This window comes from Lepisosteus platostomus, chromosome 3 (genome assembly GCF_059453375.1).
Source record: "Lepisosteus platostomus isolate fLepPlt1 chromosome 3, fLepPlt1.hap1, whole genome shotgun sequence".
NCBI lineage: Eukaryota > Metazoa > Chordata > Actinopteri > Semionotiformes > Lepisosteidae > Lepisosteus > Lepisosteus platostomus.
In genome coordinates this window covers 34829014-34843961 of record NC_142613.1, presented here as the reverse complement: position 1 = coordinate 34843961, position 14948 = coordinate 34829014, and the positions used below count along the sequence as shown (strand labels likewise).

General features: G+C 34.2%; 1 protein-coding gene across 20 annotated transcripts in view; it reads left to right on the top strand.

The window, feature by feature from the left end:
* LOC148674791 (dystrobrevin beta) overlaps positions 1 to 14707 on the top strand; it is a 192611-nt gene extending 177904 nt beyond the window's left edge. For 18 of the 20 annotated variants that reach the window (XM_088625444.1, XM_088625445.1, XM_088625428.1 and 15 more), the window contains 4 exons: positions 2624 to 2713; positions 6682 to 6735; positions 8309 to 8343; positions 10197 to 14707. In XM_088625444.1, coding sequence (XP_088481570.1) covers positions 2624 to 2713; positions 6682 to 6735; positions 8309 to 8313 — 149 coding nt within the window. In that variant the 3' untranslated portion in view covers positions 8314 to 8343; positions 10197 to 14707. The remainder of the gene's footprint in view (positions 1 to 2623; positions 2714 to 6681; positions 6736 to 8308; positions 8344 to 10196) is intronic. The other 2 variants (XM_088625435.1, XM_088625430.1) reach the window with 1 other exon arrangement.
* Positions 14708 to 14948: the final 241 nt, after the last annotated feature.

Here is a 14948-nt window from a genome sequence, read left to right as displayed (position 1 = left end):
AAAATGCTGTGGTGTTACTTTTACAAAGACGGTCAATGAAAAAAAGAATGTTGACCAGGGCAATACTTTGAGTTTACACTTACAGCTTGTCCAAGGTCATTCATTATTAATACTATTAGTAATATCTTTGTTAAAGACTTTGATGGCCACAGCTCAAACATGAGAGGTTGAGCTTTATTAGCTCCACCTTGCGGTAATTCCGGATACTATTATTTTGCTTGTCGTATTATAGGAGAATTAACGGTAACTCGCGGTATTTACCAGTAGCTTGCGGTAGACTGCGTACAGCGTACCGCAAAATAATGCGGTATCGCCGGCGCATTTTGAATGGCTGCATGTAGCTTAGCTTTAAATGATGATTAATTAGAATATTTTGAGTACTTGAGGTTAAAGTCTTTGGAACCTGTGCTTAATGACCTCCACTTTCTTGGAGTATGCTACCTTAACTCCATCTCAGCCGACAGTCTGAAAGAGGCACAGTTTATGAGATGAGAATTGCAGCCTTTGTTCTTTTTGAAAATTTTACAGAAGTGGAATGAAACATCCATGCTGAGCTTAAATGAAATAAGTTTGTTTTCTTGGGTAGAGACATTTGTTTCCGTTTAGGGCTACAGCTCTGGTTACCTTGCATCTTAATGTGGGTAAAAAAAAAAGGGTTTTCTTTCAAGTTTTTCTTTTTGCACACCTCCATGTGTAACATTAAATAGTACCACAACAGTACGCAAGAAAGCTCCAATTCTCAGTTGATAAATTATCTAAGTCTGAGACTGTTGGCTGAGAGTCAAGATTGTATGTTCCAAACATAGAAACCTCCACAAATCATCTCTCAAAATATTACGAGTCATCATTCAGTTAATGGAGTAGAATTAGTTTATCATTGCCACTTTCTATAATAACCTAAACACCTGTACATGTTCATGCACAGATATCTGAAATTAACTTTAATCTTGAATCCTAATTAATCTGTGAACACTTTGTGTTTATTGTTTCAATGCAGAGGAACATTATGTCATTTCTTAAATCACTCAAAGTATCAAACACTATGGTATCAAAGGAAACATAATAAATTGTGATATTATGTTATGCCAAGCAACAATAGAATGTAATATAGCAGAGGAGCCAATAATAATAATAAATAATGTGAAAAATATTTTTCTTTGAGCATGAAACTCTTTATAAAACTCTTCACACGGTCTCTTGAAACAGGGATAATACTCACAGACCACTAAATAGTAATTTAGTGTCCATCCATTAAAAGGGTGACAAAACTAAAACAATTCATTATAGACGATCATATTTTCATTACTTTCATTTTTATTTCATTACATAAACAATAGTTAGAAATAAATGGAGGGATCACCTGTGCTGATTCTAAGGGATAATCAACAAGAGCGTAGAGAAGTTAGATCCTGCTGATGTGCCTGAGTTATTGAACAAGCAAGTAGAAAGGGATACAAACAACATACTGTATGGTGTGTTTAGATTTCCAATATTTTTTTGGTAAAGTTCCTCATAAAAAATGTACTCTGAAGTCTTAGTAGGTATTAGGTATTCAAGGTAATGTGTAAACAAAATAATTGGTACGTAAATTTAAGTAACACGGGAATCTGTATTTTGATTACCTATTTTATTTCATGATCTAGATTCAGGTAAAGTTAGTAAACTAGTCACGTTTGCAGGTTATAATAAACTAAGAGGCTACAAATGTTGAAGAATTTATAAAATATATTCCTAGGGATGTAGACTGAACTCAGGACTACTGTGCAAACTTTTGACTGAATGATCTTAGTGCAGGATGTCTCACACAGATGTTAAAAGTATGAACTGTCAATATATAAAGAGACACACTGAGTTTGAGGTGGCTACATATTAGAAAGACTTAGGAGTTTATTAATTATGATTTATTAATTGTTGGGAATTCTTTTAAAAGCTCAACAGAATGTTAGGATGTGTAAAGAAAAAAACATTTAAATCAAGGAATGTTATGCTAAAACTGTAAAATGTATTAGTAGACCTAATTTAGAATGCAGCGTACAATTTTTGTCACCACAATACAAGAAAGATATTGCTGCTGTGAAAACAGTTCAAAGAAGAGCAAGCATAACATTTCTGGGATCAAATTAATTTCAAACACATGACAGGATGAAAGAACTGAACCTTGAGCAAAGTAAGACTACAATTCACATATTTAAAATCCTTAAAGGCAGTGGTGTAGTCAGCTCAGTGGCCTTCTTAAAAATCAACAGTAAAACACAAAGCAGAGGACACAAGTGGAAACTGCATGGTAGTGCATTTAAAATGAAAACCAGGAAGTCCAGTACTTCTTTACACAAATGCCTGTGGAACCACAGAGCAATAGGCACCGCCATGTTGTTGTTGCGGATGTTTTCTTTAGAAGAACTGTGGGATGAGATATTTGAATCAATAACCTACTGAAAACAAAACAAACAAGATGGACCGTATGGTCTCCTCTCTGTTTAACATTTCTTATGTTCTTGAGAGGATCAAAGACGCATTTGGAATTTGCAATACCTCTAGACATGTACTGTATGGTTGTACCTCCTGTGTTGATGTTTTGTTTTTACAAAAAACAACATCTTCTCATCTGTTTTGTGTTATGCAGGTGCCCGGAGAAATCTTCGAAATGATCTTTTAGTAGCAGCTGATTCAATTACAAACACCATGTCATCGCTGGTGAAAGAACTTCATTCAGGTAGGTGAATGAAGAGGAGATTTGATTTCCCACCTGCTTCACAAGCTGAAAGTTTAGTGTCATTTGTAAAGCATGAACCAGATATTTAAATTAGGTATTCTCAGTATCTCAGAATTTTCTCCAAATCTGGCAAGAACTTTAATTCATTTGTATTATTTTAGAATTTAAAATTCTAGTACAAATTTAAAATTATTTTAGAATTTTTTTATTTTTAAAGATACATTAAAATCCATTTAATTTATCTTTAAATGTTTCCAAACACCTCTGTATCAGTGATTCTGTTAGTCTAAAACTGTCAGCTAACAGCTGTGCTGTATTAGCAGAAACAGGATTCTTTAAATAATTATCATTTTTATTCACCCTTAATCTATTGCATTAGTGATACTATAGCAGATATAATGACAGTTGTTCAGGCAATACGTTCAGCAAGGGCTATTCAGTATTCAGTACAGTATTAAAAGTATTCATATAAGGTGCATTTTAGTTTGATGATTTGATGTAATAAGATTTTTTAACGATTAGAAAGTTACTGTATATGGAAAAAAGCCCCATTCCTTTTTTTAGTGTTTTACAAGATGATCGTATTCACCTAAAGTAATCAAGATTTTTTTCTGTATTGGTTTTTTGTGTATTGGATGTTTGGATTGGATTGGAAGTTGAAGTGGTTTTCATGTAACAAATTTTAGTCATGCAAACCACTGCAATAATATTTTCAATCTTAGCAGATTGCATCAGTTATCATTGCATAACCATTGTGTCCATCAGCAGAATTTCAGAATCTTGCTGTGTTACTTCTATTCCTCTTCCAGATCTGATGAATCTCAACACTCACTTAATCATGGCACCTCTTTTATTGTCTATACTATTTTCTAAAAAGGTTTCTTTGCATGCTCAGCCTAGTTTCATGTTGTCTGGGTTACTATTATATATAATATATATGTAATATAACTCAACTTCATCTGAATTAAAGTACAGATCTGAAATTTGGTGCATAATCTTACTCTTATATCTGAGATTTGGACGTCTACTGGAAAGATGGATTGGTCACGGTTTGAATCATATTGAATTCATCGAAATTCATTGAACATATTCAAAAATCATTTTCTACTATTGTTCTTATCCAGTCGGAACAAAAGTTTGGTGCAAATAGGCTAGGATATGCAGCCTCTTAAGATGATTCCAAACAATTGCTACATCAAAAGACAAGACATGAAATCACACATTTCTGGTGTGCTTATAATATGCATTTCCTTATGTTGAGACAGAAATCTATAGTAGGGGTTTGAGCAGGCATGTGAGCAGCAAAGAAACAAGTGGAGATTAATTCCCCAATGAAAAGCAAAAAAGAGATTTCTCATCTTTAAATCTACTTTTGTGTTACAAAGGTTAGTTAATCCTACCCTGTCAAGTTGTTCATAAAGATTCCCATTAAACGTTTGGTGTTTTTCATGATAATGGTTTAAACATATACTACATTGATTACCAGCTGATGTCATGTAGTTTATTCTTCTAAGCCTGTGGAAGAACACAGCCCAGTAAAACCTCAGAAAGTTCCTTTTGGAATTACCTTATAGATCTTGTTTTATAATATTATGCTCAAGTATCTAGAAGAATCTGGGTAGCAGTTGGCAAAAATAAAACAAATCAAAAGTGTTTAACTGATATTTCGTACAATTTGGAGAAAAAAACTGCAAGTGATGCCACACAGCCAACAGCAGGCACATGATAACGTTTACAATTACAATAATAATGAACAGTATGATCTTTATTCGCTGAGAATGTGACCATTATCTCTCTTGTGTCTTTTTCCCTTTGCTAAAAATCAGTATCTATACACGTGGTTCATTTTATAAAACTTGTGTATTATTATCATTATTATCACCAGTAGAAGTTCCTGACACTTTAGTACACTAAACTAAAACCTCATTGTCTTTCACAGAGGAAATGTTTAACTATGACCAATCATTAAGTAAATACACTAATACTTAATTGGGAAAACTGAGAAATGTTTACAGTACTAGTCTTCAATCGCAATTTCTAACAGTACAGTAGGTCAAAACACTAAGTAATACCAGAGTGGGACATTGACAAGGAGTCAAGGCCAACACTGACATAGATTGGCTTCACAGCCTGTTTGTGCTCTGCACCCGGAGCATGAAGGTTCAGTCTCTATCACCTGACTACCAGTACTGGTGCCATTTTGCTTATCTTCCATGAATATAATAATCATCAACATCATCATGTTTACACTTATATAGCGCTTTTCTGGACACTCCACTCAAAGCGCTTTACAGGTAATGGGGACTCCCCTCCACCACCACCAATGTGCAGCATCCACTTGAATGATGCGATGGCAGCCATAGTGTGCCAGAACACTCACCACACATCAGCTATCAGTGGGGAAGAGAGCAGAGTCATGAAGCCAATTCATAGATGGGGATTATCAGGAGGCCAACATTGATAAAGACGAGAGGGAAATATGACCAGGTTTCTTGAAAAGAAACACCCCTGTTCTTTACAAGAAATGTCCTGGGATTTTTAATGACCACAATTTTACGTCTCACGCAAAGGACAGTGCCTTTTTTACAGTACTGTATAGTGTCCTCGTCACTATACTGGGGCATTAGGACCCACACAGACCTCAGGGAGAGCACTCCCTGCAGGCCCCAATAACACCTCTTCCAGCAGCAACCTTAGCTTTCCCAGAAGGTCTCCTATCCAGTTACTGACCAGGCTCACACCTGCTTAGCTTCAGTGGTTTGCCAGTTGAGAGTTGTAGGGTGATATAGTTGCTGGCTCTAGTATTCCAGTAATGCTGTAAGTACTGGATAACTGAGGAAAAAAAAGTTATAAGTACTTCAGTCATCCTGCACCATTGCAGATAGACCACTAACATTATCTTGGTGTTTACATTTAAAAATGGACCAAAAATGCAAACCAAGAGATAGTGTCAGACCTGATTCTGTATCAGAAGGAAAACACTGACTTAATTGCAACTCTGAGAATTTTGAAATTAATTTTGTATGCAAGGTATTTTCAAGTGCAGAAATACAATTGAAAAAACCATATAAATAAGTTTTAAGTAGCTAAAAAAGGCTTCTGTCTATACCAGCTGTGCAGAAGAATGCTACAGTGTGTTCATCATTTAATTTCACTGCAATTTATGTATGACCCTATAACTAAAGTATTACCATACTAATTGGATATCTTTTATCATCCAGATGGAGAGACTAATCTAATAAAAAAGGCTACAATTAAAACCTCTTGTTTTTTACTTGTTATTGTTGTTGTTAATTACCAGAAGCCATGAGACATTGAGTTCTGTGTAATTAGAATGATATCCTAGTAATACAAAATACTGTATCCCTGGGCATTTAAATCATATTTATATGATTATAAAATATATAAGGCCCAGCATATAATAAAAAAAAGTAAAAGCAAAAACAGCATAATCTTGGCAGAGATTCAAAGAATCTTTCTTAAGCTGCTGTAGTAAAATAAAAAAAACTCATGGAGGGGACTAAAATGGTTCTATTCCTGTAAATCAGTAGATGACACATTTCACCTAAGCTGTCGTGTGTATTTGGCGACAGTCCTCTATTTGGCCTGACATAGCAATTAGAAACTGTAGGCTAAAGGTAGCTGGAACACACTCACATTTCTTTTAACAAACACAATTGCAATTGACGTTTTATTAACAGAAATGTGTTTCTTCGATAACATGACTTTGCCTTAAGTGGTGCATTGTGTTACAGGTGGAACCAAAGTCTCTCTAATCAGTCTAATCTATGTTCTTTTTGAAAGGGAAGTGTGATGTAATTGAAATGCCAACAGTGCCATTCATCCCCAAAAAACACAGCCTCAACCTATAAGTATATGCAGTTTGTATAGGTTAGATTTTTGATTGCTTGTGTGCGTGCGTGCACTGTGCAATAACTCTGATTTCTGTGTCATGTCTGGCTTCTAAGTAGATGAAGGAGGCGAGGAAGAAGAGGAAAAGATGCAGAATGGCAAAGACAGAGGTGAGCCTCACCTTTTATATAAATTTAATGAAGATCTATTTTAAAACATTCGTGAAAACAAATATACTGTACCAAACATATTAAAATGATCGAATTCTAGGTGGGTAGCTGCCTCAGCATGCGTAGGCTGCAAAGGAACAAGTAATAGGTTTATTCCATGCTGAAAAGAGAAGAAAACACATTTCGGCTGTGGACCCTTCTTGGGGTGTCACACAAATTGAAAAATAATTTAGTGGTGTTGTAAGAAGTATAATATTTCAACTGGTGTACAATCATTTTTCTGGTGAATGACATGCTATAGTTCATACCTGTAGTCAGTGTTTTGATATTGATTTAGTAAAGAAACCTGTACATCTGTTTATGAAGAAACTTTCATCTCAATTTGTTGACATTAGTGATTCTTTACTGGTAACTAGGCAACAGATGGCTATTTGTTTAAAGCTTTAAAAGTAGAAAAATACAGATTTATCTTTCTTTTTTATTTTAAAGAAAAGTAGAATCTCCTCTGACTAAAAGAGTCTCTCTTATTGGGTCAGTATGCTATTTGTTTGTGGGTTTGTCTGTTTATTTAATTGCTAGTTAGAGAAATACAGATTTTTCTGATGAAACAAATGACTTTTAATTTATTAATTTAATTGAATTCTTAATTTGTTTGTTTGGTTGGTTGTTTTTTGGGAAGTGTCCAAGTGTTCAGACAGCTGTCACCCACTTCAAAATTGTTCATCATTTCTCGCCATTTGCTTTACTGAAAACTGTGTGTAAAAAACATGGCCTTCCTTAAGCTGAGCATACATTTCTATATATACTTCTGTATGATACTATATTTCTGTATGATACTATTCTCCATAGACTGCAAAAATTGAATTGTGGAAGAGTGAACTTATTTAGTTATGTTGATGCCTGGTCAATTCTCTGAGAAAGTTTATTTTGAAGTTGTTAAAATGTTAGGTGCAGAAGTTTTCTACTGAGCTGTTGTGTCATGCCTATTATTAAGTTATACAATAGATTACTATACTGTGTACTGACTATAAAAAACAGTACAATGTGCATATTGAATTTATCAAGGCCAACACTTATGCAGCTTTATTTATTGTTATGTATTCAAAATTAACATACTGTATAAAATGTGAATAGTAAGAAAGGATTCTGACATACCGTTTCATTGTTTAATTGTCTGACTTTCATTGAATTAGCTGAAACATTTTAATTACATGGGCACTTTGCCTTGGGTTGAGTATTAACCACAGAGGTGTAACAGGCCAGACAAAAACAGACATACACACATTTTATAAAAATGAAGCTAGTGTGCTCAACAAGGGCATGGTAAGGGCTGATGGCTGTCTGCGCTTACATCATGTTGCATGAATTCAAGCATGGCACTGGACTGGCTTATAATAATGATAAAATTAGTTTGTTTAAAGACAAGAACCTCATTCATGTCTTTGAAAATGTCTTGTTTGCTCCAGAAGCACTCAAAATATTTGTCATTCAGTACTGTGGTTAGTGCTTACTTTAAAAATCTGTTTAATTGTTATATGAGTTATGGTTAATGGAACACTATCTTATGTTGCAGGTTAAATGGGACAAGGCAAAGATTTAATGATCTAAGTAAGTATATAAAGAAACAGCTCATATTGAAGTGAGAGTTTGCTTAAAACAAATAATCTTGGCATTAAATAAACTATAGCATTGTGTCTTCCAACAAAATGATTTAGACAAAATGGCAGCCCTTGTATTGTAAATTTGTACATTTCCAAATTTACAGTACTGCTCATACAAAACTGGTTTTAATCATATGACAGTAGTTTTAACTAACACAGCCAAAAGCCACAGTTTAGTGTCAGAATATTTATGGATCGACAGAGGATCTTTAATGTGAAAAGGAATAGGCACTGATAAATTATTCTGAATATGTTTAAAAACTATAAAAAAGGGTTTTTATTGTTTATTCAAATTTAATGGGGTTGATTGCACCTTATAAATTAAATTAATTTCACGTAAATATAGAGTTTCTACAGTAAGCATTCAAATAGGGCATCTTTTTATTGATTCATTAAAAATAACATTAAATGTGGAGGCTACATACAACAAACAGTTGATTCGTGTTTAGTACATGTTAAGGGAGCTTACAAGAAAAAGCTTACATGTTTATTCTAATGTTTTTAACTTGAGATGTAAGCCAATGATTGTTCAGGATCGCAGTCTTTTTGTGACTGTTTGCCAAACATTCGGGGCTGAAGGGGTAAGGGTATACCAGTAAGGTACTATCCCAGGTTTATCTGGCCAACAACAATTTCTTAGATCTTTTGCACAGTGCCCATGAAAAATGAAAGCTCACAAAAAGGAAGGGTTGGGGAGGCCAATCAAAGAGTTTTGAAGATTATGAAAAGTTTTTACATCAGTCTTCATGTTTAGAATTTAGGCAAAGTTCTGTATCTGTTCTGTATTCAAGCAGTTCAATCGTTAGATGTCTTTCTCTTTGATTCTCTTCCATTTGTGTTGATACTAGCAGATGTGCAACATCTAAAGCTCTGAATTTTCTGTCTGTACCTCACTGAGTATGTCGTTCCACATTTATATTTCTATATTTTTTTCCAAACTATCTGTAAGATTACTTATTTGCTTATTAACTTATTTATAGGACACATATTCTGTATATCTCGTTATAGAAGGAAAACTGTATATGACTAGCTGTTGTTAAAGTTTATTTAATTTTATACAAAGAAATGTTAGCAAGAAATAAATCTTAGAGTAAGATTTCAAAGTGAACTTTTACTTAGCGAGAAACAGCAACATTACAGCCTATAGCATACTGTCCTTCACATTTTAATGTTTCTGAAACATCTTGATTATGGTATTGTGCATGTTTCATGCATGATAACAATTATTTTCCAATTACACTTTTGTTTTTGTATGTGTCAAGTTAATATGATGGAAGCTCTTCATTCCAGTACAGCTCTTTACTACTTTAGCCCTTCATTGAAATTTAAGTAATTCTGATTCTTTCTTGAAATGTTTTATGGAATTCCTGTTTTAGTTTATTTCTCTGTCTCTTCAATTAGGACAGCATCTTGGATCATCATTACCTACTCCTGTGCCTATTTTTGTGAAGGATTTCAAGTAAATGGGGATTAGTTAACTAGTTAAATTAGTTAACTGGGCTATACAGTGTAAAAAAAGAAAAATTAGTTAAACCTAAAAGATATGTTTTGGTTATACACTATTCAAAAAGCATTTTAAAAGGAAAAAGGAAAAAGCCAGGGAAAGGGCATTTATTTGCATTTAGTATCTATTTAGGCAACTTGCAAGAATTCAGGTATAGTAAGGGTCTTTTGGCAAATGTTGTACTTCTCTGGGTTACTGTATGTGGATTGGGGCAAACGTGAAATTACGGTGTATAGGCAAAAAATGACAAAATTTCAATCTGTGTCTTTTGATATTATTTTTGTTTTTGGTTACAGGCACAGTGACAGTAAAAAGCAACTCAATCACTCTGCAGATACTGTATACCCTCATCTTGTGGACACTCACATTCAATCTATGAAGACACTTTGATGTGACTCAAAGAGCAAACAAGAAAAACCTTTTGCTAAAGCAATTTGTCTCTTGTTTCCATTGAACAAGATTTTAATGAGAATACACTTTTGTTCCATTAGCGGTTAGATGAATGCATGCAGCATTTGTTTTTTCCAATTTCAGTTTTTCACCTTTTAAAGGTTCTGTACGATTTGTAAATGATTTGCAGACAATTGTTATGTGTCAATCAGGGAGCTTCAATGTAAAATCCATGTGTAGTTTCAATAGTTTCACATACTACTGAAGCAGTCTCCTTTCATGCTCTTTTTATTTGTAACTCTTAAGATAATTTAAAAGGATTTAATTTTTATTTCAGAACCTTAACAACTCAAAGAATGCATACTGTAGACAGATCTGCAGGTCCATGCATGAATGTCTCTCCCAGCTTTCTAAGAATATAATTCTGTTTCAGAAATCTGTTCTATTAAAAGTCATATAACATTTGCATGAGGCTGTGTAACAAATCAAGGGGTAAATGCAAATAGGAAACCTGTGTCCCCTGGCTGCTTTTCTGTGTCTGTTGTTACAGATAAGATAACCTGTGGTTTGCATTCATAGCCCCTTTATAGTCCTGCTCTTTCATCTATGAATGTGGAGTTAACAAAACTATTCTGTTGGTAGCGCCATTATGCTGGGATTAAAAAAAAACTTCAAGAAACGTAAGTGTGCCACACAATACATGGAATTCTTTGCAGTGAGTTCTTGGATAATCAGTGACAGTTTTTAGTAAATTTGTGTTTTCATTTTTATTGAATTGCAAAGTGCTGTGTCTCATGAAAGCTTTAAGTAATGATCTAAAAAAAAACTTGCCCCAAAGATATTAGTTGTTTTTAATACATTGTATGTCATTTAGGAAAACAAAATGCTAAATGTTTTTATTTAAGTTGTGTGCCGAAACAACAGAAGTCCAGAAATACCAGCAGAAGCCACAAGGCCGCCAACTACTAGTATATCGTCTGAGAGCTTGTTTATGCTCTCAGGTGTCCTTCATCCTTTGCAAGTATTAAGGAACAGAGCTGAGAGAGAACATATGTCTGTTCACGGACTCAAAAAAATAGGCTGACAGATGGTTAATCTCTATTCTTTTGATAAAAGAAAGAAATTCACAAAATTTGTTTCAGACAGCAAAGCAAATAGGAGAAAAACGATTTATGGCTTTGAGGATCACTCATTTTAGTTATTTAGATACCTGATGAAGAGCTAAGATTGATTTGTAGCATAAACTGAAGCTTAAAGGAAAAGTACACCCTCATATTTAACATTCCCAATCGGAGTAATAAAAATTAGTTTCCTGTTCAAACATCTGATTCTTAGATGTTTCAAAATAATAGCTAAATGGGTGAGGATTACTCTGTCCATACTCTACTCTACTCCAGACACTACTCTGTCCATACTTTGGTGGTTAGAAGAAGGACTCTACACAAGTGGTGGGAAAGGTGGTTTATAATCCCTAGTGACTGATCTCAAAGCAGTGGCTAATGTTGTAAAGGTCTTAATGCAATTGGTAAGAGGCTAAACGACTACAGCAGCTGGCTGCTGAGGGAAACCTTCAAGATCAGATTGCTGCTTAGCAAGAACCCAATAAAATCTATCAGCATGCACAGCAAAACCTGTAGGCATAAATTAATGCCCAAAGCTAAGGCTGCTCAGGTCACACCAGAGGCTCAGACCCAGTGTCCATAGACATAGCTTGACATGAATCAAAGTGTTGGGCAACAATCACTGTCACTGAGATTGTATCTGGACTGCTTACACATGTGCTATAGAAAAAAATGACAAGATGCTTATTCAACTTAATAATATAATACTTATGTATTAATATATAATAAACTACTTCAACAGTAATATAGTTTCACAGAAGAACATTGGTCTGGTCTGGAATCTCTCACAGCAGTGCTGATGCTCTATCACGGGTCTGATGTCTCCAAGCACCTGTAGTTCAACCAAGTCATTTGTGCTAAAGGAAAGAATAAATGGCAACATAGCATCAGAAAAAGGCCAGAAATAGATCCAAAAGCCACCACAAGGTGCCAACAGCCACATTGGCTGTTATATGCTTTCAAGAAATGTTCATGTTAAAAGATATTTCAAGTGAAATTCTCAGTTAAGCTAGTAGATAACTATCATCCTTTGTATAAAAGAGTAGAGCTGCGGGAGTATCAGTCTGTTCACAGACTCAAAGAGAAAACGCTGACAAATGGCAAATGTCTATTCTTTTGATAAAAGAAATTCCCACAGTTTGTTTGCAGCAAAATAGTGATTTTAGTACTCCTACTGAATAGGGGAAAATAGTTTTTTGGCTTTGAGGATCCCTCTCAAAGTTTAGTTATTTACCTATTAAAGACCTAAGACTGATTTTTAACATGTGCTACAGCTTTGAGTGGAAAAAAAAACTCCCTCAAGCTTAACAGTCTTATATGCATTAATAACAAATTATTTTATATCTTATATCAAATGTATATATTATTTATATCTGACTGAGACAGGGGTATTTAGGAATACTAGGAAGGAAGGAGAGGGTTTCCCACAGACTAATTTGTTCAGGTTTGATGATTCCAAGCCTGTACCTTTCAGCCATAACCAAGTTATCAAAAATCAAATTAAAAACAACAGACCCCAAAGGCGCTACCATACTAGGAGTTATCTTCTCATAGTTGTTTCAGAAGTAGGCTGAGCTGTGATAGGCTTTTGTGGAGTGTGTCTTGAAAACTTTCTAAATTATAATATGTGAATAAAAGGTTATTTTTAATGTTTATTAGAAATACAATATTTCTTTCTTTTTGTTTGAGGGTGATGTTATCAGAAGGAAGCGTTTTGTTTTGTAGATTCAGGGAAAAATAAAAAATTAAAGGCCGTGGCAATTGTGCTAAGAATTTCTCTCTTATTTCAGTGAAGAAGTGAAGTGAAGAGAAGTGAAGGTTCAACTTGCTGAATTACTGGACAGGTCTTTTTATGATCTGGAGAAATCAGAGAAGAATGAATGTTCTGGGTTAAAAGGGGAAGTTTGAAGTTGGTTGTGAAAGTGTACCTGAAGGAGAGCAGCTCACATTAATGCTTATGTTTTTAAAAATGCTTGGATGCTATGAAATACTGCGCTCAGGAAAAGACAGACCTGTTTTGACCTTTTTCTTTTTTTTGCCTGCTAATCCTTGCCACCCCAGATTTTCCTTACACCCTTTTAAAGTAGTCATATTATCTGTGGATTTTATATCAATAAAAATTGAGTTAAACTATAGAGTGTACACAGGAAGTCAATGTTTTAACACCCACACAGATGAAAGGGAACTGTACAACAAGCGGTCTGTATTTTACCGGCTTCATTTAAAAGCGGACATTTTAGAAAATGGTAAAGTGGAGTGCACCAGGAACACATAATCGTCAAAAGGGGCCTTATTTAACTGGTCTTCTCATCTCAGTAATTTAAAAGCTTTTAATTTACTATAATTTACTTTACCCCCGTTCTACAAAGTACCAAAGGAAATGTGTGAATGGTTATTCAACTAAAATACATTAGCTCTAATTAGGATTTGATTTGAGGTTGTTATTAACTTTCAAACAAATTTATGCAATGTATAAATTATGAAACTTACTGTATGTGCAGTTTTTTTCGCTTCAAAAATGTTCCATTTTTTTAAAGTCTTTAAAATGTCCTTAGAGAATACATATGTACTGTATGCCCTTTGCTTAATAAGATGAGGAGTTTGCCTTAGCCACTGGCCTAGTGTAAGTGGAAAAAACACCCATTACATCTAATTCCTGTCCATAAGTTGAGCATAATGGGGCTGATTAACTGTAAAGCCTGTAAATTGACAATTGTTGTAAAGATTTTTCTTTTTGTGCAATTTTTGTGCCAAAATTATTCCTTCAAAGGTTGACATTTTTATTGCATCTTGTTTAATCTCTTTTTGTATTTTTTTGGAAATGTTTTGTTAATTTATATGAATTTAATTCAATAGATTGTTCCATAAATGCCACTTATTTAGCTTTATAGCCCTGTAGATATTTTGTGGGGTAACAGCATATGAGCTCAAGTGCTGTTTAGGGAGAACATCAGTGGTACAGTTGAAATTAGAAATCAGATTTTCTTCGGATTGGAAACTCAGCCAGCAAACTAAACCTTGTGGTGTCTTTGTTATGGCAAATATAATTTGTGACGTAATGTTCCAATATGCAACACTGTTGTTACTGATCATACAGGAAGGTTAATAGAGGTACACCTTTGGTGTTTTTAACACCATTAAAAATGTATGAATTCCCTGCTGTTTATTTTAAACAACGGTTTTTGGTGCTGGATGCCATTTGGTTGATGTTCACTTCATGATCCTGAGTTTTGTCACCGGGTAACTGTGTTTCATAATTTAAAATGTGAAATAAAGAATGCAGAAAAGCAAATAAATGTTTTTTTTTTCATTTACAATAATTCTATTTCAGTATAAATGTGATGCTTATGAATTTAGTTATGTTCTCCATGTACTATACAGGGTTTTCCTGGATTAGAAAGCACACAGTCATACAGTATTTGAATCTAATATCTTGCCTGTTGCTAATATTGTGAAAGTTTCTCTTGGTTTTTATGTGTTATAAAGACTTTATGATCTATCACCTGTTTGCCAGGGAAGGCATGGTATTGATCTACA